Source organism: Typopeltis vanoorti, chromosome 13 (genome assembly GCF_054136105.1).
Source record: "Typopeltis vanoorti isolate ZY-2024b chromosome 13, IOZ_Tvanoo_1.0, whole genome shotgun sequence".
Taxonomy (NCBI): Eukaryota; Metazoa; Arthropoda; class Arachnida; order Uropygi; family Thelyphonidae; genus Typopeltis; species Typopeltis vanoorti.
In genome coordinates, this window is record NC_143561.1 from 76,366,435 (window position 1) to 76,388,299 (window position 21,865).

General features: G+C 37.7%; 1 protein-coding gene across 2 annotated transcripts in view; it reads left to right on the plus strand.

Moving 5' to 3' along the window:
* LOC150100293 (intermembrane lipid transfer protein Vps13-like) overlaps positions 1–21,865 on the plus strand; it is a 654,685-nt gene that overhangs the window by 460,424 nt on the left and 172,396 nt on the right. For both annotated transcript variants that reach the window (XM_090402852.1, XM_090402853.1), the window contains one exon: positions 2,630–2,735. In XM_090402852.1, coding sequence (XP_090258978.1) covers positions 2,630–2,735 — 106 coding nt within the window. The remainder of the gene's footprint in view (positions 1–2,629; positions 2,736–21,865) is intronic.

The following is a 21,865-nucleotide window of genomic DNA, read 5'->3' on the forward strand; positions in this document are numbered from 1 at the left end:
TACAGGTAAATTGTAGACTCAATTGTACAAACATTATTATTATTACGGGCCACTCCAAGGAGTCCTTAGACTCATTGAGGGAGGCCTAAAACATCATATCAAGAACAACTATTCAACATCCACACAGTATCTATCATACTTTGCCTTGAACTCATTCACAGTCATGGCACCCACAACAGACTCTGGCAGCTTATTCCACTCATTCACCACTCTCCAAGTAAAAAACCTAATTCTAACACCCTTGCTAACCACACTCTTGTTTTTTTTTCCATGAATAGCTTCCTAGTCCTCCTACCACTCCTGTTCTGAAAAATACCCTCTGAATTAATCTCATAAAAACTCTTCAGTAATTTGAATGTCTCAATCATATCACCTCTTTTCCGCCTATCAACAAATTTCTGCAACCCACAAATCTTCAACCTGTTCTCATAAGGTTCATTCCATAGACCTTCTACCATCTCACTCGCCGCTGGTCACTCGCTGCTGGTCGCTCTCCACCTCCTCCTCATCAAGAAGAAACCCTGGCACCCAGATCTGGGCACGGTAGTCAAGATGGGATCTTATCAAGGCTCGATACAGTGGAACAATAACGTGTTTGTCTCTGTTCGCCAAAGTATTCTTCAGTAACCAAGTGATTTGATGAGCTGATTTAGCCACTTTTGCAATGTGTCCCCTAAACTTCAACTCCCTATCTACCCACACTCGTCAATCTCCTAGAGTACAGTTCAACCAATGTGGTATACTGCTGCTAATCTTTTCACCCCAAAATGCATAACCTTACACTTTGCCACATTAAATTGACATCCGTTCTTCTTAGCCCAGTCCTCCAATCTATCCAAATCATCCTGCAAAATTTTAACATCATGTGCATTCACTATTGCTCTACCCAACTTTGCATCATCAGCAAACAAATGAACAGTTCCTCTCAGATCCTTTCCTATATCGTTAATGAACAAATTGAAAAGTAGTGGTCCAAGAACAGAACCCTGTGGCACACCACTAGCCACAAGCCGTCTTTTGGACTCCACTCCTGAATAAACTACTCTCTGATATCTCTCCACCAACCCTATATATCCACCCTCATATGCTGCAGTTTATTGATTAGAATTCCATGTGGTATCCTATCAAAGGCCTTAGCAAGGTCCAGCAGTATCACTTTAAACCCATTACCCTTATCCAGTTCAGCCGTAACTGTGTTATAAAACGTGAGCAAGTTACTGAGGCATGATCTACCGTTCACAAAACCATGCTGTCCCCCATACAGTATCCCATTTTCATCTATCCATTCCTGTATTTTTCTCTTGATTACTTTCTCCAAAACCTTGACAACGACTCCTGATATGCTGATCGGTCAGTAATTTGCAACGGCAGTCTTGGAACCTCCTTTATGCAGTGGAACTATTTCCCCTCTTTACACCCCCCTTCAGTACTAACCCAGACCTGAGATTCAAATTAAACAAAATGGTCAAGGGCACTGACAATTCTTTAGCCGCTTCATGTAAGACCCGAGCTGGTATACCTCCAATCCCACAGCATTAGAATTGAAGGAAATACAGGAAGATGGTTTAATGTAAAATCAGGGGTAAGAACAAAGATGCACATTATCTCCACTCTTATTCATCTATATGGATTACATTATGAAAGAAAGTGGCATTGAGCACAATATTAGAACTGGGGATATCAAACTGATCTCTTTGCTTTATGCAGATGGTGTTGTACTCCTAAACACATCTAGTACAAGTCTTCAGAATTCTCTATCTAAATTGAATAATAGCTGTAACAAATATGGCATGAAAATCAGCATTAAAAAGACTATACCTATGCTGATAGGCAGGAGCATAAAAAACTTCAGCTGCATTCTGAATAGAGATCCTATAGAAGAAGTAAAATATTTCAGCTATTTATGCATAGTTTTTAGTGAAAATGGTAAATTAAATATGGAAATAGACAACAGAATCAACAAAGCTGGTACGGTAAGAAGTCAACTGAACAAATTTATATGGAATAAGAGAGAAATTAGCCAAAACACCAAACTAGCAGTATACAAGACAGTGTTCAAACCAGTTTTAAGTAATGGATCTGAGAGTTGGGTGAGAAATAAAGCACTTGATCAAAGACTAGAGACCACAGACATGAGGGTTCTGAGAAAAATTAGGGGAGTGAAGTGGCATCAATGCTAGAATCATATTAACAATGAAGATATTAAAAAGGAACTTGAAATTATTTTCATTTAAGAATGTGTCAGCACAGCAGATCTAAGGTGGTACAGCCATTTAAATAGAATAGGTTAAGAAAGATTGGCAAAACAGGTTTTTGATGCCAAGATGTTAGAATAGAGACCCAGTGGGAGACCAAGGTCTAGGTGGATTGATTAGAAGTGCCTTAGAAGTAGGAAATTTTAGATATGACAATACTGGAGTTCTCCATATGTTAGATATGATAATTTTGCAGTCCTCCAAATTAGATATAGGAGATTAATTATTGATAGGAGATTAATATTTTGAATTATGTAAACTTAGTCATGTAGTACTGTCATAGTAAACTGAACACCCCTTATGTATACATATCAGGAGATTGATAAATAAACAAATAAATTATAATCCTTATTACTCTTTTTTTTTTAAACCAGATACCTAAAAATGCTGATTCAGGAGTTTCATATCAAAGTTGATCAGAGTTTCTTGAATTCATTAATTTCATACTTTGCTGCAGAAGAGCCCAAAGAAGTTATTCATGTAAGTACATATTACTATTTGTTACAATAATACATTTTAATATTTTAGAATGCATCAATAAGAAAATGTGCATTGCACTTCTATATGATCCTTATTACTTTACAAATTTAGATAATGAAAACTCATACAAGAAAATATATGATCTGATTGTGAATTCATACTATTGGAAATGTGTGGCATAAATCATTGTTAAGAAATATTTACCATGTAGTTAATTTACTTGTTCATGTCATTAGCAAATTCCTTGTAAGTGAGTCAGTATGTGCCCTGAGTCAGTTAAAAAGATAAATGGTAAGAAAGTTAAATTATTTTGTTTAGCCTTCTTCTTCAGCCTTTTAGTTCTGTCCACTGCTGGATGAAGGTCTCCCCCATGATTTTCCTGATCACTCGGTTTTCTGCCTTTCCCGTCCATCTCACTCCTGCAATTTGTTCCAGTTCATCCCTCCACCTTCTTCTCAGTCTTCCTCTTTGTCTTGCTCCATCCATTAGTCTCCACTCTGTTGTTTTTCTAGTCCATCTCCCGTCACTGCATCTGGCAATATGGCCAGTCCATCTCCACTTAGCCTGTTTTAATGTATTTTACAATGTCCATGACAACTGTTTGAGATCTTATCCAGGTATTTGTCTTCCTATCTCTTAATGTTATTTTTAGCATACTTCTTTCTATGCAATGTTATATTGTTCTCAGCTTTTTGTTTAGGGCTTCTGTTAAAGTCCATGTTTCTTCTCCATATGTTAGGACAGGAAGTATGCACTGGTCAAAAACTCTCCTTTTTAGACTCATAGGGATGTCACTTCTGAATATGTCTTCATTTTCCCATAAGCCATCCATCCAAGGTGAATTCTTCATTCAATCTCTTTTCTTTAGCACTCTTCAAAGGATAACAATTGGCCCAAATATACATAAGAAGTAACTTGTTCTTTCTTCATGGTTTTCAACTTTGACATTTCTATGGTTAATATATTTATTCATAATTATTTTTGTTTTATCTCTATTTATTTTTAATCCAATTACTCTGGAAGTTTCATTTAGCTGATTTAGCCTTTCTTCCAGATCTTCAAGATTATCTGCTATTAGGACAGTATCATCTGCAAATTTCAGATGATGCAGCCTTTCTCCATTTATGTTTATTCCTTTTGTTTCCCAGTCAAGGCTTCTAAAGACTTCCTCTAGTGCAGCTGTAAATAATTTGGGAGATATGATGTTGCCTTGCCGGATGCCTTTTTGTATTGGAAACTTTTCACTGTTTTTATATAATTTAATTACAGAAGTTGCATTATTGTAAATATGTTTTAGTGTTTCAATATATGGTTTCTCAGTTCACTGGGTTTCAAGTGCTTTTAGTGTTGCAGATGTTTTAACTAAGGCAAACACTTTTTAGTAGTCTATATAGGCCAGACATAAGAGTTTATTGTATTCAATTGATTTTTCAATAAGCTGTCTTAATATCTGAATATGGTCCAAAATATTGTAATTCTTTCTAAATCCAGCTTGTTCACAGGATTGCATTTCCTCTAATTTAGATTTTATTCTATTATTTATAATTTTTGTGAAAACTTTATATATGGTGGGGAGTAGGCTTATAGATCTGTAGTTTTTAATTTCTTCCTTATTGCCCTTTTTAAAAATGAATATTAAAAGTGAATTTTTCCAATTTTTTGGAATTTTTCTCTGTTTTAGGCATTTATTAAAGAGTTTGATGACAGCGCTTCCTCCCAGTTTTAAGAAGTCTACCATAATTCCATCTTCCTGGAGCCTTTCCATTTTTCATTTCGCGCAGTGCCATTTCCGCTTCGCCTTGTAAGATCTCAGGGGCATCCTGTTCTTCTTCACTCGAGTTATCCATAGATGATTCTTGGATGTCATGGTCTTTGTTTTCATAGAATTCAGTATAAAATTCCTGAATTCATTTAATTATTGCATTTCTATTTTTTTTATAAGTTCACCATTTTTTCCTCTTACAGCAGCTATTACCTTTGTTCCAACTGATAATGTTCACCTTAGGACCTTCATATTACTATTGTTTTCTATTGTTTCTTTAATTTTCTTAGTATTATATAATATAAGTTCATGTTTCTCTTTGGATTCTCAGTGATAACTTCTAAAGAAAATATTAATTAATCTGGGGAGGCATCTATTATGATTGTTTTTTGTGGAAGGATAGAAAAAAATCCACAGTGGATTCAAGAGATTAGAGATAGTCTTGGAACAGAAGAGAGCATGTTGCAGTTTTTAATAACAGATGTTCTGAGATAATATAAAGAAGAATTTAAGTAAGTCTAAGTTATATATGGATAAAAATAGATAAATGAAGTTATAAAAAAAATTGGGAAAAATATAGAAGATGAATGTCATGAAGTTGACAAAATGCTCAGGAAATTCTAAAAAAAAAAAAACAAAGAAAGAAGAACATGTACTATAATAAGGAATCAGAAATGGAAAAAAAGGTGACATAAAACTAAAGATATTTAGAATTTCTGGAGAAATTATTTTTCAAATTGTAAGGTGAAACAGGCAGCAACAGAACTAGTAGAAAATATTCAAGAAGAATGCAGTCAGGAATATATATCGATATTTAAGGTAGAAAAGTCATTAAACACTTGAAATTTGGAAAAGCAGCTGGAGTAGATTATAATTATTATTATTACGGGTATCTCCATGGAGTCAGTAGACTCATCACAGAGACCCAACCTATCAAAACAATATCTATCGTATCTCTTCTTGAATTCATTTACAGACAAAGAACTCACAACTGAGTCAGGCAATGCATTCCACTCATTCACCATCCTACAGGTGGAAAACCTCATTCTCACACCCTTGTTAACCATACTTTTCCTTAATTTCCAGGGATGACCTCTTGTTCTTCCATCACTATCACACACAGCTGAAACATTTCCCCTGCATCAATCTTATAAAAACCTTTTAGTCATTTAAATGTTTCTGTCATATCCCCTCTTCTCCGCATATCAACCAACCTCTGCAATCCACAAGCTCTCAATCTGTCAATGTAGGGAGCATTTTTTACATCACTCACCAACATAGTCACTCTCCCTGAACCTTCTCCACGACCTCCTCATCTCCAAGGAATCCAGATGACCAGACCTGAGCACAGTAATCCAAATGTGGAAGTATCAATGCTTTATAAAGGGGAATAATAACCTCTTTATCTGTGAATGTTAGTGTGTTCCTCAAAACCAAGTAATCCTATGTGCAATCTTGGACACCTTAGCACTGTGTCCCCTGAACTTCATCTCCCTATCCACCAACACCCCCAAGTCCCTAGTCTCGTCAATCTCTTGGAGTACCGTTCCACCAATGTAGTACACAGCTGGTAATCTTTTTAATCACAAAATGCATAACTTTACACTTTTCCACGTTGAATTGACATCCATTACCTTTTGCCCATTTTGCCAGCTTATTTAAATCATCCTGCAAACTCTCAACATCAGCTTGATTTTTTATTCCACTATCCAACTTTGCATCATCAGCAAATAACTGGATATCTCCCTTTAAGCCATTTCCTATATAATTTATGTACAAATTAAACACAATGGCACAAGCACAGATCCCTGAAGCACACCACTGTTCAGCTGCCTCATCCTGGACTCTGCTCCTCCATACACCACCTTCTGGTATTTCTCCCTGATCCATTCTACTATTCATATCACCAGTTTAGTATCCATCCCTTTCTGCTCCAATTTGCACAACAGTTCCATGGGGTATCCTGTCAAAAGCCTTAGCAAAATCCAGAAGCACCACTGTGTAGCCATTTCCTTCGTCCAACTCAGATGTCATTCTATTATAAAAAGTTAATAAATTGCTAAAGCAGGATCGACCTTTAACAAAACCATGTTGGCCCCTATAGAGTATCATATCCTGATCCATCCATTCTTGAATTTTGTCTTTAACCAACTTTTCCAATACTTTTACCACCACTCCTGAAATCGTGAGCGGTCTGTAATTAACTACAGTTTTAGAGCCATCTTTATGCAAAGGAACTACTTAGCATTTCTTCTACTCCCTAGGGACCATACTAGAGTTCAAACTTAAGTTAAATAACCAAGTAAGAGGGGGGGCGACAATTCCTTTGCACATTCATGCAACACTTCAGCTGATATTCCATCTAAACCTACAGCAGTGTTTGCATTTAAATTCTGCAATATTCTAAGCACCTCTGATTTATTAACTTCAATTTTCACATTATTTATTGCTACAGGTACAGAGATATCCTCACTTGGGTGATAGACTTTTGAAAAGTGATCACTCAGTAACTCTACTATTACATCTGAATTGGTCACCTCAATACCATCATCACACACTAAGGTTACCCTTCCAAAGTCATTCTTCCTTTTAATTGCCACACAGCAGAAGAACTCTTTGGGATTACCCTTGATCTCTTTGGCTAAGGTCTTCTCATAATCTGATTTAGCTTTTCTTACTATGCTGGTAACCTTCCTAGCTTGAACCTTGTACTGCTTATGGGTGTAATGATCACCTTTCTCCCTGTTAATTCTCTATAACATTTTCTTTTTTTGCAGATCAAGCTTGATACTACTACTCATCCATCTAATGCCTACCTTGTTTGTCTTCCTGACCATGGAGACACAATCTGATATTGTCTTCCTCAGATACCTGCTGATTTTATCCCATGCACTGCCAACATCTTTCTCCTGTAATATGTTCTGCCATGGGACTGCTGCAAGTTCACTCCAAAGCTTGTTATAATTACCTAACCTGTAGTTCCATATATACCCCCTTCTTAAGAGAGAAATCCACAAATTTTGCAAATTCCCAAGTCAATACCTCATGATCGATCTCACCATTTCGAGGTAATGAGGACACCTTACTTATGTATATATTCTGAACCAGTGACCAGGTCCAACACTCTCACACCATGTGTCCCTTCAGTTATGTGCTGTTTCAAGTAATTATCTTGTAGAAGATGTATGAATTCCATTTCCTTTATTGCCATGATATTTCCTCCTTCCAATTGATATCACCATAATTAAAATCCCCCATAATAATCACTAACCCTGGACTCATTGTAATGATTTGCTGATGCATGAATTCAATATCACCCCCTATACCCCCTGGTCTATAGCAGCAACCAACTGTATATTTGGTTGTGTTGGTCACTATTTCACACTAGACCGCCTCAAATGTACTATCATTCACATGTCTATCATCTTGATATACTACTTTCTTTGGCTGCAACTCATCAGCTCTCATCAACAATTTCTCCTCCCCCCCATTCTATCTTCTCTATCCTCCCTGAAAATACTGTACCCATCACATTCAATTCCAGTGACCACATCTTCTGCTGATAGCCAAGTTTCACTAATGCCTACAACTTTTGATGAGATTGTGCTGACTAATGCCAAAAATGCTTCCCGCTTATTTTGAATGCTTCTTGCATTTGTATACAAAAATTGCAGATTCCCTTTAGTTCTTGTACCAGCTTTAGAACTGATATACATGTCACTAATTTCAGTAGTCCCATGCCGATTTTTATCCCCTCTATTCTGTAATTTATTCCGCGAATAAGGATTAACAATTATACAATCACTGCTTAAGTTTCTCCCTCTTACACTCAATCTTTTCAATTTTAGTTTCCCTTCCCAATTACTTCAACCTTGTTCAGAAAACAGCAACTTCTTCAATTGCTTATGACCCATCTCTTGCATACAGCTGTCTTTTGCCTTCAAACACACTCCAGACATCTATAAATTCCAGACCTCTTTTTTTTTGCACATTCTTGCAATCATGTCATTCATCATCATCGCTCATCTACTTAACTCATAATTGTCAAAATGAGGCAGCACACATACACACACTATTCTCCCATTAACACTTTTCTTCTTCACGATATCTAACAATGTTCTTAAATCTTTTGCTACCCGATTTATACTACCACTCAGGTCATTTGTACCTACCATAACTATCATCTTTTCTTCATCGTGCTGCCCTCTCTTTATTGCTAAAGCACTCTCTCTATTGTTCCACCAGCCAAACACTCCTCAGGCATACTGCTCTCCATACCCTTACTCATAGAATCGCCATATATTTTACGACTCGTAGCTTCATTCAAGTCCAAACAAGAGTCACTCATGCCCTCATTTTCTACGCTATTCAGCATGACTCTCCCAGTTTCATTACTCAACTCTCTTTTACTTACTCCCTCACTCTCACGACATCTCGTTTCTTCTAGACCTCTTGTGCTTTCATTCTGTTGACTCCCAATCACTCCCATGCTATTTATTTCTTCATCAATTACCAAAGACTCTCCCATACTTAATACTGTTCTAGTTACTTCAGCTAGAGTAATCTCCATAGTCGTAATTTCTCTATTCATCCAATTCAACTCAGTTTTAATTTCCAGAACCCCATTACTGAGCACTTCCAATTCCTCTTGCAAAAGATAAAGGTCACTTTTCATTTTCCCAAACTCCTGCTGAAGTTCATCCGCTACAGTCCCGATGTCTGCTTCCATTTCTAATCAATCCAGCCTATCCCGACACTTCTCACATACGTTGATATTTTCATTCTTCTCATTTAGCCAAACAGTCCACAGATCCTTCACATTCCTCAGCACATACATATAACAGTTTCTGCAATGCATCCACTGCGAAAAATCACACAGAGCCAGACTTTCATATAGAAGTCCAAGCTGCTGACATACATTTCTTTTTGGACGCCATCTTTAGTCGCTGAAGTAGTGAAACAAACAGCAGCGAAAACACTATATATACAACCAAGTTCCAAACAATAACACCACTGAAGGACACTTGTATCTAACCGAAACACAACTGCAGCACAATTTGAGACAAAAAGGCACACTGTACTTTAATTTAAAAACACGTTTTCCAGCACAACTCAACATGACCGCCACATTCACTAACAACACTAGCGCCACGAATCTAAGAAAAAATCGAATATTAAGGCTTAGGTGCTGGTTTACATTTGTAATTAGGATTAATGGAATGAACACAGCACAGAGAAATAATTAAACACCGGTTTAACAGATCATATATTTTGAATCTGTCACAGAGACATTGTGGATATAATATAAAATTGTAATAACACACAAAAACATATGAAACAATAAGTTGAAGTTGGACTAGAAGCCTAAAGTCCTTCTAGTCTAACTTATTCACTCATAGAGGATCCCCTTCTTCTAAGAGGGTGGGTCTCTGAGTGCCTCAGCTTATTACTGGGAGGCTTAGGTATTAATGTTTCCCAGATGGGAGGTTTAAATATTAATGTTTCTAATTGAAAAGCTTAGATGGATTCATTACTTAGATAATAAGCCGAAAGACTATTTATTTATTTATTACTTATTATTTATTTATTCATTACTTATTTTAATGGTATTGTGATACCAAACAAACTAAATTATAAAAAGATATTTATTAACTGGTTTATATTTCTCTGGATTTCAAACCAGCATCTTCATAGAAAACATGTTACATACACGCAATATTCAGTAAGTGAAACAATTCAAATTGTAATGGATAAAAGATCTAAAGATCTAAATTTGGCACTCTCTAATGTTGTAAAAAAGGAGCATTGCAGTTGTCTTGAAGTGATCTTATTTTTTGGCAGATTAATGTAGCCATACTTGTTCAGGTTAGGAGAATGCTTCATATCCTTTCCTTACTCAAAATAATAATCTTTTTGCCCTGTAACAACTTCTATACTATATAGCACATGAGTTTTATTCCAACAGATTCTGTGTGAAGGGGTGTTAAATCATGGTCTGAAAGCCTACGCTTGCCATAATAATTGTAGTGAATATATTTTTTATTTTCTCCAAGGCGTTAACCAAGATGTTAACAATTCTTCCTGTGTGTCCATTGTAGGCTGAGTCACAGTCACAAGGAACTTCATAGACTCCAGGATATGCTAGAGAATGGAGTTTTTCCTTAGGAGAGCAGATTAAAGTGGCTAATTTGACATATGGTGGAAAGTTATTTTCTTAATTCTTTGGCTATCTTTTCAGAGGTACCTCAGATATGTGGAATAGGAGTATTGGGTTTTTGGTCCTTTTGTGTTTGGGAAGGAGGAAGTAGGAGGACTGTGTAGTATGTTATCTATTTTTGTAAGTGCTATAGTCATTGGCCAAGAAAATATTTGAGTAGTTTAGAATTCCATACTGTTTAGCTGAATGATGATGATGATGTTGTGATAGTTTATATAGATATCTTCCAGTGTTGACTTTCTATAAATGGAAAAAGATAGTGAATAATCTGAAATATTATTCACTATCTTTCAATAAACACGCTAGAAAAATGGATAACAACAACACTCCAAGCTGCTACCTCTTCAATACCATGATCGAACACTGACTGTCTCTCAGATGAATTTCATCCATAAGAACAGAGCCAGGCATCAGTATCACTGGATGCTGGCCCTGAGGACTGACAAATCCTCAACAGAGCCACCTATTCAGTCCGACAAGCACTGAGAGACCATTAGAACCAACAGTGAGAAACGGAACTGCTGTCCCTACACACACACACACACACACACACACACACACACACACTGAGGATCATTCTCTATGGAAGATGACAAAGGCTTTTAGAACAGACTACAGATCCCTCCAACCAATCCATGGTGAAACAGGTTTGGTCTATAATGATGCCGAGAAAGCAGAAGCTTTTGCTGGAAGTTTAGAAAAACAGTGCAACCCAAACCTAAATTTCATCAGGAAAGTTCACACCAGCATACATTGCATGCTGAAACACACAAATATCCCAAATGACACCCAACTGTCATCCACTGAAATAGAGAAATAGTCAAGAAACTAAAAACAGGAAAGTACCAGGCCCAGGTGGGATTTCTGGCAAGGTCATTAAACAACTATCCCACAAAGCTGTTATGCACCTTGTAGCATGATGGCTTTGTGCAATTATTAATAAAATGCTAAGATTTCAACTACTTTCCTCCACAATGGAAAGAAGCTGCCATAATCTTCATCTCAAAACTCGAGAAAGCAAAGAAGTTCTGTGAGAACTACCACCCACTCAGCCTACTTTCCTGCCTAGGAAAGATTACTCAATGAGTGATACTGACAAGATTGCAAAAAATTACAAGGGGGAAAAAACCTCACATCCAATGAGCAGTTTGGCTTCTGTGAAAATCACTCCACTATGCAGTAAATCATGAGAATTGTGTGGAATACAATTGGAAACAGCACACGAGTGCCATCTTTCTTAACTTTGCAAAGGCATTCAGCATGGTTGAGCATAAAGGACCACTCCATAAACTAATTGATGGCAAACTCCCAATTAGGCTTGACCAGCCTTATTGGTTCCTGTGTTGAAGATCAGAAGCTTCATGTGAAACTATAAGGAATCAGATCATCCAAATGCAGATTACAGTAGAAGTTCCCCATAGTTCCCTATTTCCACCATTACTCTTTGCCATCTATATGACTGACACTGTTGTGTATCTATACATGGACTACACCACAACACTGGTCCAATCCCTAAGGCCAAGATTGGTAACTGAAAAGTTGCTGACCACTATCTCAGAATTAGAGCTGTGGTTCAGGAGATGGCACATCAACATCAATCCAGACAAGAGTGTCACATTAACTGTCCTCTTCATGAGGAAATGAGCACACCCTGAAGGCGAGGTATCATGTTTGACATATTGCACTTTATGTACACTAATGTCAGGAGCATTCGTAAAAAAGGGGAGGAGTTTTTGGCATTGGTTAGTTCATCCTGGCCAAAGGTTATTGAGATATGGCTGACAGAAGAATGGGGAAGGAGTATTATAACTGATGAACTGCAACCAAAGGGAGTTGGGGTTCAGTGGTCAGTGAAACTAGCACATTTGAGGCCATCTGGTTTGAGATGGAGGCCAGCATTATAAAATATACAGTTGGTTGCTTCTATTGCCAGAGGATGTAAAGGAAGATGGCGATAGCATGCATCAGCAAATAAGCTCAATGAATGTAGAGCAGCTAATTATTATGGGGATGGGGGATGGACTTCAACTATGAGAACATACTGTAGATTGGAAGGAGGAAAGGACACATGGGAGAAAGGAAATGGAATTTATACAGTTATTGAGGAATAATTACCTTAGGCATCTTATTATAGAATGTAGTTGGGGTGTGAGAAGGCAAGATTTAGTAATTGCATCAGAGAATTTGTCTATAACCAGTATTGACCATATTGCCACCAGTTGGTGTGATCATATGGTCTCAACCTGGGAGGTGCCAAATGTGTTGAATTTTCAGTTAAGGGTGGGGGTATATGTGGAATTATGAAGCTGGTAAGTATGACAAACTTAGATCACTTGGATCAGTGCCATGGCATGTGAAACTGCAAAGGCTGATAGTACATAGGAAGTGATAAAGGAGTGTTTGAGGGAATAGCAGACTGCATACCTAGCATCAGGAAGATAAATCAAGTGCGAGTTAAATGGATGAATACTAGTGTTAAGCAGGACTACAAAAAAAAAATAGAAAAAAGGAAAATTTGTAGGCGGACAAGGAGAATTATGATTAGCAGACACATGGCAGTACAGTACATGCCAGGTTTACCAGTATAGTAAGAAAGATAAAATCAAAGCATAAAAGTAAATTAACAGTACAGGCCAAAAATAATCCCAAAGAGTTCTTTTGGTGTGTTGCAAGCATGAGGGTGGTCTGAAAAGTTCTCGGCCTAACAATGAAAAAATGAATTTATAATTTCAAAATTATTTTTATTTTTCAACATAATCTCCCTTAAGACTAATACATTTATTCCAGTGATGCTCCAGTGCCATTATCCCATCCCTGTAGTGGTTCTCAGTAAGATCTGAAAAATACCCCTCTACAGCTGCAATCACCTCTTGATTCAAAGAAAAATGCTGACCAGCAAGGAAGAGTTAGAAGAGATAGAAGTCAGAGGAAGACAAATCTGGGGAATAGGGTGGATGTTCCAACAATTCATAGTGGAGATCCCTTAATTTTCCCATTGCCAAAACACCTTTGTGGGCAGGTGCATTGTCCTGATGAAAGATGATTTTTTTCTTCTGCAAACCGGGTCTTTTCTCACGAATTTTTTCATCTAGTTTGGTTAAAAGATCAGAATAATATTTCCCGGTTATTGTTTTACCTTTTTCAAGATAATAAACAAAATGCCTTTAGCATCCCAAAACACCAATTCCATGACCTTTCCTACTGATGGAACCGACTTTGTCTTCTTTGATGCTTCTGTCCACTGTTTTGACTGCGGTTTGGATTCTAGTGTGTAATGGTGAATCCAAGCCTCATCCATAGTAATAAATCAATGCACAAAATCAGTTTTATTCTTGTTAAAAGCTCCAAGCACTGTTCAGAGATTTTCATGCAAGTGCATTTTTGATCTGCTGTGAGCAAGTGTGGCATCCATCTTGCGCAAAGCTTTTTCATTTGCAATTCTTCATGCAAAATATATCCTACATGTTCTTTTGAAATGCCTATAGTCTCAGCAATTTCACACACTTTGACTCACCGGTCATCCAATACCATATTGTGCACTTGATCAATGATTTCTGGTGTTGTGACACTTTTTGGATGTCCTTCACATAGATTATCTTAAGGCTGGTACGTCCACGTTTAAACTCAGCAGCCCATTTTTTAATTGTCGAAAACAAAGAAGAAAAGTGCCCATAAACGTTTATGAACTTGGAATGAATTTCTTTTGGCATTAAACCTTCTTTTACAAAGAATTTTATAACCACATGATACTCAATTTTATCGATTTCAAGGGATACAGACAACACTTTTGCTTCAGTCAGCTGTATAAAACAAACTACTTGATAGAATGACTTGCAATTTCATATGGCTACTCACGACAGATGTACCAACTTAGAAAAAAAAAACATTCTTGCCGATGGAGTTGCCATCTATGGTCGAGGCCAGGAACTTTTCGGACCACCCTTGTAAAAGGAAGTGTGATTATATTTTAATGAAAGCTGATGATAGTGAGGTAACTGGGGCAGAGGAAATTATAAAATTACTAAATAAAAACTTTTAAGCAGTTTTATTCTTAATTTTATTCTTAGTTTTATTCCGATGGAGTTGCCATCTATGGTCGAGGCCAGGAACTTTTCGGACCACCCTTGTAAAAGGAAGTGTGATTATATTTTAATGAAAGCTGATGATAGTGAGGTAACTGGGGCAGAGGAAATTATAAAATTACTAAATAAAAACTTTTAAGCAGTAAGATCCAGGTGAAGATACTGCAATAATAAAAGAGACAAGTGCTTATATGGAAATTGAGATAAATGAACTGAAAATGCATAGCATATTACAGAACCTTTATGTGAATACAGCTATGGGATTAGATAGTATATCAACTTAAGTTTTATGTGAAGGTGCTACGGAATTGTTAGTGCCATTGTCTAGGTTGTTTAATCAAGTCTCGTCTCTGGGTTAGTCCCAAGGGACTGGAAAGAGGGCAAACTAGTTCCATTGCATAAAGGAGGCTCCAAGACTAAGGTTGCAAAGTAGCCAATCAGCATGTCGGAAGTCTTAATCAAGTCATTAAAGAAGTTGCTGTAGTGCAAAATACAGAAATGGAATACTATATGGGGGGCAACATGGTTTTGTGAAGGGTAGGCCTTGCTTCAGTAATTTGCTCACCTTTTATAACACAGCGACAGCTGAGTAGGGTAAAGATAATGGGTTTACAATGACATTGCTGGACTTTTCAAAGGTTTTTGACAGGGTACCACTTGGAATTCTAATCAATAATTGCAAGATGTGGGGATGGATATAAAGTTGACAAAGTGGATAAGAGGATAGTTGATGAAGCGATACCAGACAGTACTTTATTTAGGTATAAAGTCCAGTAGAAGGACTCTCACTAGTGGCATGCACAGGGCTCTGCTTGCCACTACTATTTAATTTGTATATCAATGATATAGGAAAGGATCTGAGAAGAACTATTTAGTTGCTTGCCAATGATGCAAAAGTTGGGTATAGCAGTAGATAATAAAGATGATGTTAAAATTTTGCTGTATGATTTAAACAGACTGGCAGTATTGCCTGAGCAGAATAGCTGTCAGTTTAATGCATCAAAGTATAACGTTATGTTATAAAATTAAAGATACCAAGAAATTATATATTTGGTTTAATCCTTTATCCAGGTGTAAGCAAACAAAGTTTGCACCTGAAATATTTTCAGGACTGGGGCAACTCATATATATAGAAGCTGCTCTAGTGCAAAATACAGGAATGAATACAAAATCTTCTTCTGCACTTAAGTGGGATAAGCGGGGTCACTGTTGATGATGAGTCTCCTCCATATCCTCCTGTCTTGGGCTGTCACCACATCCAAGTTCTTCATTCTCAAGTCCTCTTCTACCAGCTCCTTCCATCTCTTCTTTGGCCGCCCACGCTTCCTCCTTCCTTGCGCATCCATCTGCATGACCCTTCTTCCCACATATTCATCCTCCGTCCTCATCACATCACCAAACCATCTCAACCTTGCCTCCTGTATCTTCGCTCCTAAGTTCACTGTTCCCCTCACATAGTCATTTCTCAGACGATCCTTTCTGGTCACACCGCACATCCACCTAAGCATTCTCATCTCTGCTACTTCCATCCTGCTGATGTTATTTTTCCTCAGGGCCACAGTTTCTATAGCATACGTCAGAGCTGGCCTCACTACTGTCCTATAGATTTTGCCTTTCAGATTGATTGGCACCCTCTTATCGCATAACACTCCAGCCATCTCCCTCCAGTTCCTCCAACCCGCTTGTATCCTGCATCCCACTTCCTTCCCAGCTCCTCCATCTTATTCCACTGTTGAACCTAAGCATCTAAAGTCCCTCACCTTCCTGATGACATTTCCTTCCAGCTCCAGATCTTTCTCCTGACCGCCGCCCACTGTGCAACACATATACTCTGTCTTACTTCTGCTCAGTCTCATACCTCTCTCTTCCAGTACTTTTCTCTATCTTTCCAGTTTAGTTCCCGCTTCTTCTCTTGAATCTGCACACAGCAAGATGTCATGTGCATACAACATTATCCAAGGCACATCTTCTCTCACCTCCTCCTCCATCCCACCTCCATCGCAATGTTAAACAGAAATGGACTTAATGCTGACACTTGATGCAAGCCAACTGTTACTTGAAAACTTTCTGTCTGTTCCAGACAGTCCGAACACTTGTCTTCACATTTCTGTACATCTCCTGCACCAACCTGACCTATTTCTCCGGAACCTTCTTCTCCCTCAGACACCTCCAGACTTCTTGCCTTGGCACTCTATCGTATGCTTTCTCCAAATCAATAAATGCCAGATGTAGCTCCCATTGTTTCTCTCAAAACTTTTCCATTAACTGCCGTAACCCAAAGATAGCACATCTTGTTGATCTACCAGACATGAAGCCAAATTGTTCCTTTGTAATCTCCACCTCCTTCCTCAATCTTCCCCAAGAACCCTTCCTAGGATTTTCATTGTGTGGGACATCAACTTTATTCCTCTGTAATTTTTACAGTCTTACATATCCCCTTTATCCTTGTAGATGGGGACAAGAGTACTCTCCCTCCATTCTTCGGGTATATTTTCCTGTTGGCAAACTTTCACGAACAGGTCCCACAGCAGGTCAATTCCCTCTTCCTCCTGTGCCTTCATGCCTCCACTGGAATCCTGTCGGGCCCACCAATTTTCCATTCCTCATCCTCTTCATGGCCTTCGTCACTTCCACTCTACTGATGTTCTGCACCATCCCCTCAGAAGACTGCCCATCTTCTCTGTGAGTCCTTGCGTTTTCCTCATTCAAAAGTCCCTCAGAGTATATTCTCCATCTGTTTCTTATGTCAACATCCCTCCATAATACTCTTCCTTCAGCGTCTTTGATCTGCCTCACATGTAAGATGTCCTTTGCTGCTTTATTTCTACATTTCGCTAGTTGGTAAATTTTTCTCTGTCCTTCCTTTGTTTCTAATTGATCATACAGATCATGATATGCCATGGCCTTCACCTGTGCCACAACTCTTTTGGCTTCTTGCTTTCTCTCTCTGTACACCTCTCTGTCCTCTTCCACTCTTGACTCATCCCACTTCTGCTTTGCCTTCCTCTTAGCTGTCACCACCACTCGATTGCACAGCTCAGGATTACTTTTGAATTATGTTTCCACCAATCTTGTACACTTTCCAGTCCATTCGAAATCCTCTCTAACACCCTCTCCCTAAAACGATTCCTCACACTCTCTTCTTTTAAGCGAAACCACTTAATTGTCTTCATCCCATGGCTTCCAGAGGTTCTTATCTTCGATCTTATTTTAAAGTCTGCGCACAGCAGTCGGTGTTGCTGTGCCACTTGATCTGTTGGAATTACTTTACAATTTGTCACAACCTTAAGATGTTTTCTTCTAGTCAAAATGTAGTCAATTTGTGAACTGTTGTTACCACTCCTAAATGTTATCAAATGTTCTTCCCTCTTGTAGAGTGAATACAAAATACAAGAATTAAATTACTCTTCATTAGAGAAAGTTGTTGGAAGTTTTTTCATTTGGTTATACTATAAATTAAAGATACCAAGAAATTAAATACTTAGTTTAATCCTTTATCCAAGTGTAAACAAACAAAGTTTATGCCTGAAGTATTTTCAGGACTAGGACAACTTGTATATAGAAGCTAATGATAATTTAATTTAATAATAAGGTGTGACACCTTTTGGTATCTCCTATATGAAAATATGACTTTGGTATTACTTCAACCTTGGTTTCACCTCTGGGTCTGGCTCCCACTGATGAGACCTCAATAAAGGTCAAAATTGTCTGGGTGGTGATCCCATAATGCATAACATTATACATACCCGTAAGGATATGTGCTTTGCATTATGGGATGCTAAGGCAAGTGATGTTAAGTCATTAGCTTCTATATGCGAGTTGCCCTAGTCGTGAAAATAGTTCAGGTGCAAACTTTGTTTGCTCACACTTGGATGAAGGATTAAACCAAGTATATAATTTCTTGATATCCTTAATTTATAAGGTTATGCATTTTGGAGTGAAAACATTACGAGCTGTGTACCACACTGATGAAATGGTACTCCAGGAAATTGATGAAGCCAGGGATTTGGAATTGTTAGTGAATAGGACAAGCAGAGATAAGCATGTAATTATATCTCTTTATAGGATCTTGGTGAGACCTTATCTTGACTACTGTGCACAGATTTGGCGGTCATCTTGATTACTTGGGGATGTGGAGGAAGTGGAGAAGATGCAGCAGCAAATGACTAAGATGGTATTATGTCTATGGAATGAACCTTATGAGGACAGGTTGAAGATTTCTAGATTAAGAAAATTTCTAGATTAAACAGAAATTGGTTTACAGGCAGAAAAGGGGTGATATGATTGAGACATACAAAGTACTGAAGGGGTTCTTACAAGATTAATACAGAGGAAATTTTTCAGAACAGGTCTGGTGGTGGGAGAACTAGTGCCATCCTTGGAAATTGAGCAAGAATATAGTTAGCAGGAGTGTGAAGACTAGATACTTTGCTTGAATCTGTTGCTGGTGCATTGACTATGAATAAGGTCAAAGCAAAGTATAATAGATATTGTGTGAATATTGGATAATGCTTGGCATAATGTTTAGGGCCTCTCTTGATGAGTTTCTAGGACTCACCAGAATTGTCCATATAATAAAGTATTTTATTATATGGACAATCATCCATATAAAGATTTTAGAGAAGTTGGTTAGAGGTTGAATACAGAAATGGATGGACAAACAAAATATACTTTGTAAGGAACAGCATGGGTTTATTAAAGGAGGTCATGTCTGCACAATATGCTCATATTTTATAATAGCGTTATGGCTGAGTTGGATAAAGAGAATGGATACCCTTTGATACTGTTGGACTTTGCTAAGGCATTTGATAGGATGCCCCATGAATGGCTGTTGCATAAACTTGAGAATATGGGATTGAAATATAAACTATTGGCTTGGATTAGTGAATAGCTGACTGACAGGTATCAGAAAGTGGTATATGGGAAATGTGAATCTTCAATATTTAGGGTGACCAGGAATTCAATATTTAGGGTGTGTTCCAGGAATCAGCCCTGACCATTGTTGTTAATCTATATATCAATAACATTGGAAAACAGCTGATAGACGATATCCAGTTGTATGCTGATGATACAAACATAGTCAGAGATGTTATTGATAAACAGCATTTGCAGGGTGGTTTAAATAGACTGGAAGAATGGATAAACAATAATGGCTGTCAGTTCAATGTTAGTAAGTTTAAAGTGCATTTTGGTGCAATATCCAACATTATATTATAATGGTGGGACTATGCTTGGAGTAACTGACAAGGCTAGAGATTTTGGAATTATAGTCTGTAGATAAGTTGAAGTTAAAGGTCACATAACAAAAATTTTGCAAATACAACTCGATACAATTTTATCTCAGTGACTAGAAGTTGTGATCAACCAAGTCTCACTAATGTCTGTAACTTTTGGCCGAGTAGTTGAACTAACATACAAAACTTATTTCGAATGCTTCTGGATAAACTGTAAGTAAAGTGACTTTTTTTTGTCCCACTGGATCCAATTACTGATATATAGGGTTTGCTTTACTGAGTGGCCACAGAGTTAGAAATAGATGTAAATTTGGTCTGGAATGTACCATTGTACCCAATTTTAGGTGGCATGGACTCATCCACTAGCCAAACATTTAGCCAAAGTGCTTTCTCATATTACAGGCAACACTTTGCATATAAAAAACTCATCCCACTTTAACACTAGTATACAACACCTCACCTTCTTCAACACTGATTTAATGGTCAGTTTTGATGTGAGAGAAGCAATATTCCCTTCTGATATCTCAGCCCTATTTCAGTTTGCCATGCACTCATGCTATTTCTTTTGGCTAGGAAAATTCCACAAACAAATAGAAACAAACAAACTCTGCCACCTTCAAACCAGCTATCTGGCTATGAGGATTGTTTGAAAAGGTTGGTAAATTTCCAATAGATGGCAACACAATCCTTTCATTCATTCCTACCAGTGTTGGGACATGTCATCTTTTTTTTCGTGATCCCTGGCAAAATTTTAGGCACGTGCGACACGCAGTTCTTGTTTGGCAAACATTTAAAATTACCGTGTTTGCACTTTTCATAAAAAATGGAGGGAAATAAGTTTCATGCAGTGATAAAACACTTTTATTTGAATAAGTGGATGGCCGCCAGATAAAAAGCATTTAGTTCATGGGGACTCTGCACCAGCATTAAAGACTATTTATTTTTGGATAAATGAGTTTAAACATGGTCCTAAGTCCATCGAAGATGAACAGCGCTCCGGACGCCTGACTGAGGTCACTACAAAGAAATGATTGACAAAATCCATGGTATCATAATGGAAGACTGCCGAATGAAAGTGCGTGAGATTGCTGAGACTGTAGGCATCTCAATTGAATAGGCGTATAATATCCTGCATGAAAAATTGCACATGAAAAAGCTGTGTACACGATGGGTGCACGATTCTTGATGTCAATCAATAACTCTTGTGAAAAGACATTTCAACACAGTGTTTAATCGCAATTTGCAGGATTTTTTGCATCGATTCATGACTGTAGACTAAACTTGGATCCACCACTACGTACCTGAGTTCAAGCAGCTGTCGAAACAGTGACCAATGCCTTGTGAAAGAGCACTGGAAAAAAGCACTGAATAAAGACCGTTTTGTCAGGAAGGTGATGGCTGCTGTTTTTTGGAATTTGCAAGGAATTATCATGATAGACTATTTGGGAAAGGGTAAGACAATAACAGAAATCTATTATGCATCATTATTAGATCATTTAAAAGAAGAACTGAAGAAAAAACGGCCAAGATTGGCGCACAAAAAAGTGCTCTTTCATCAAGACAATGCACCGTCCCACACATCGGCCATCGCAATGACAAAATTGCTCGAATTGAGGTTCAAATTGGTTCCACATCCACCTTATTCTCCAGACTTGGCCCCATGTGACTTCTTGTTGTTCCTAAACTTAAAAATTTGGCTTGGTGGGAAAAAATTTCTTTGAACAAGGATGTCATCAAGGCTGTCAATGACTATTTTGCACAATTTGAACAAATCGCACTTTTTAGATGGGATGAAAAATTGGAAACTTGCTGGACCAAATGTGTAGACTTTGATG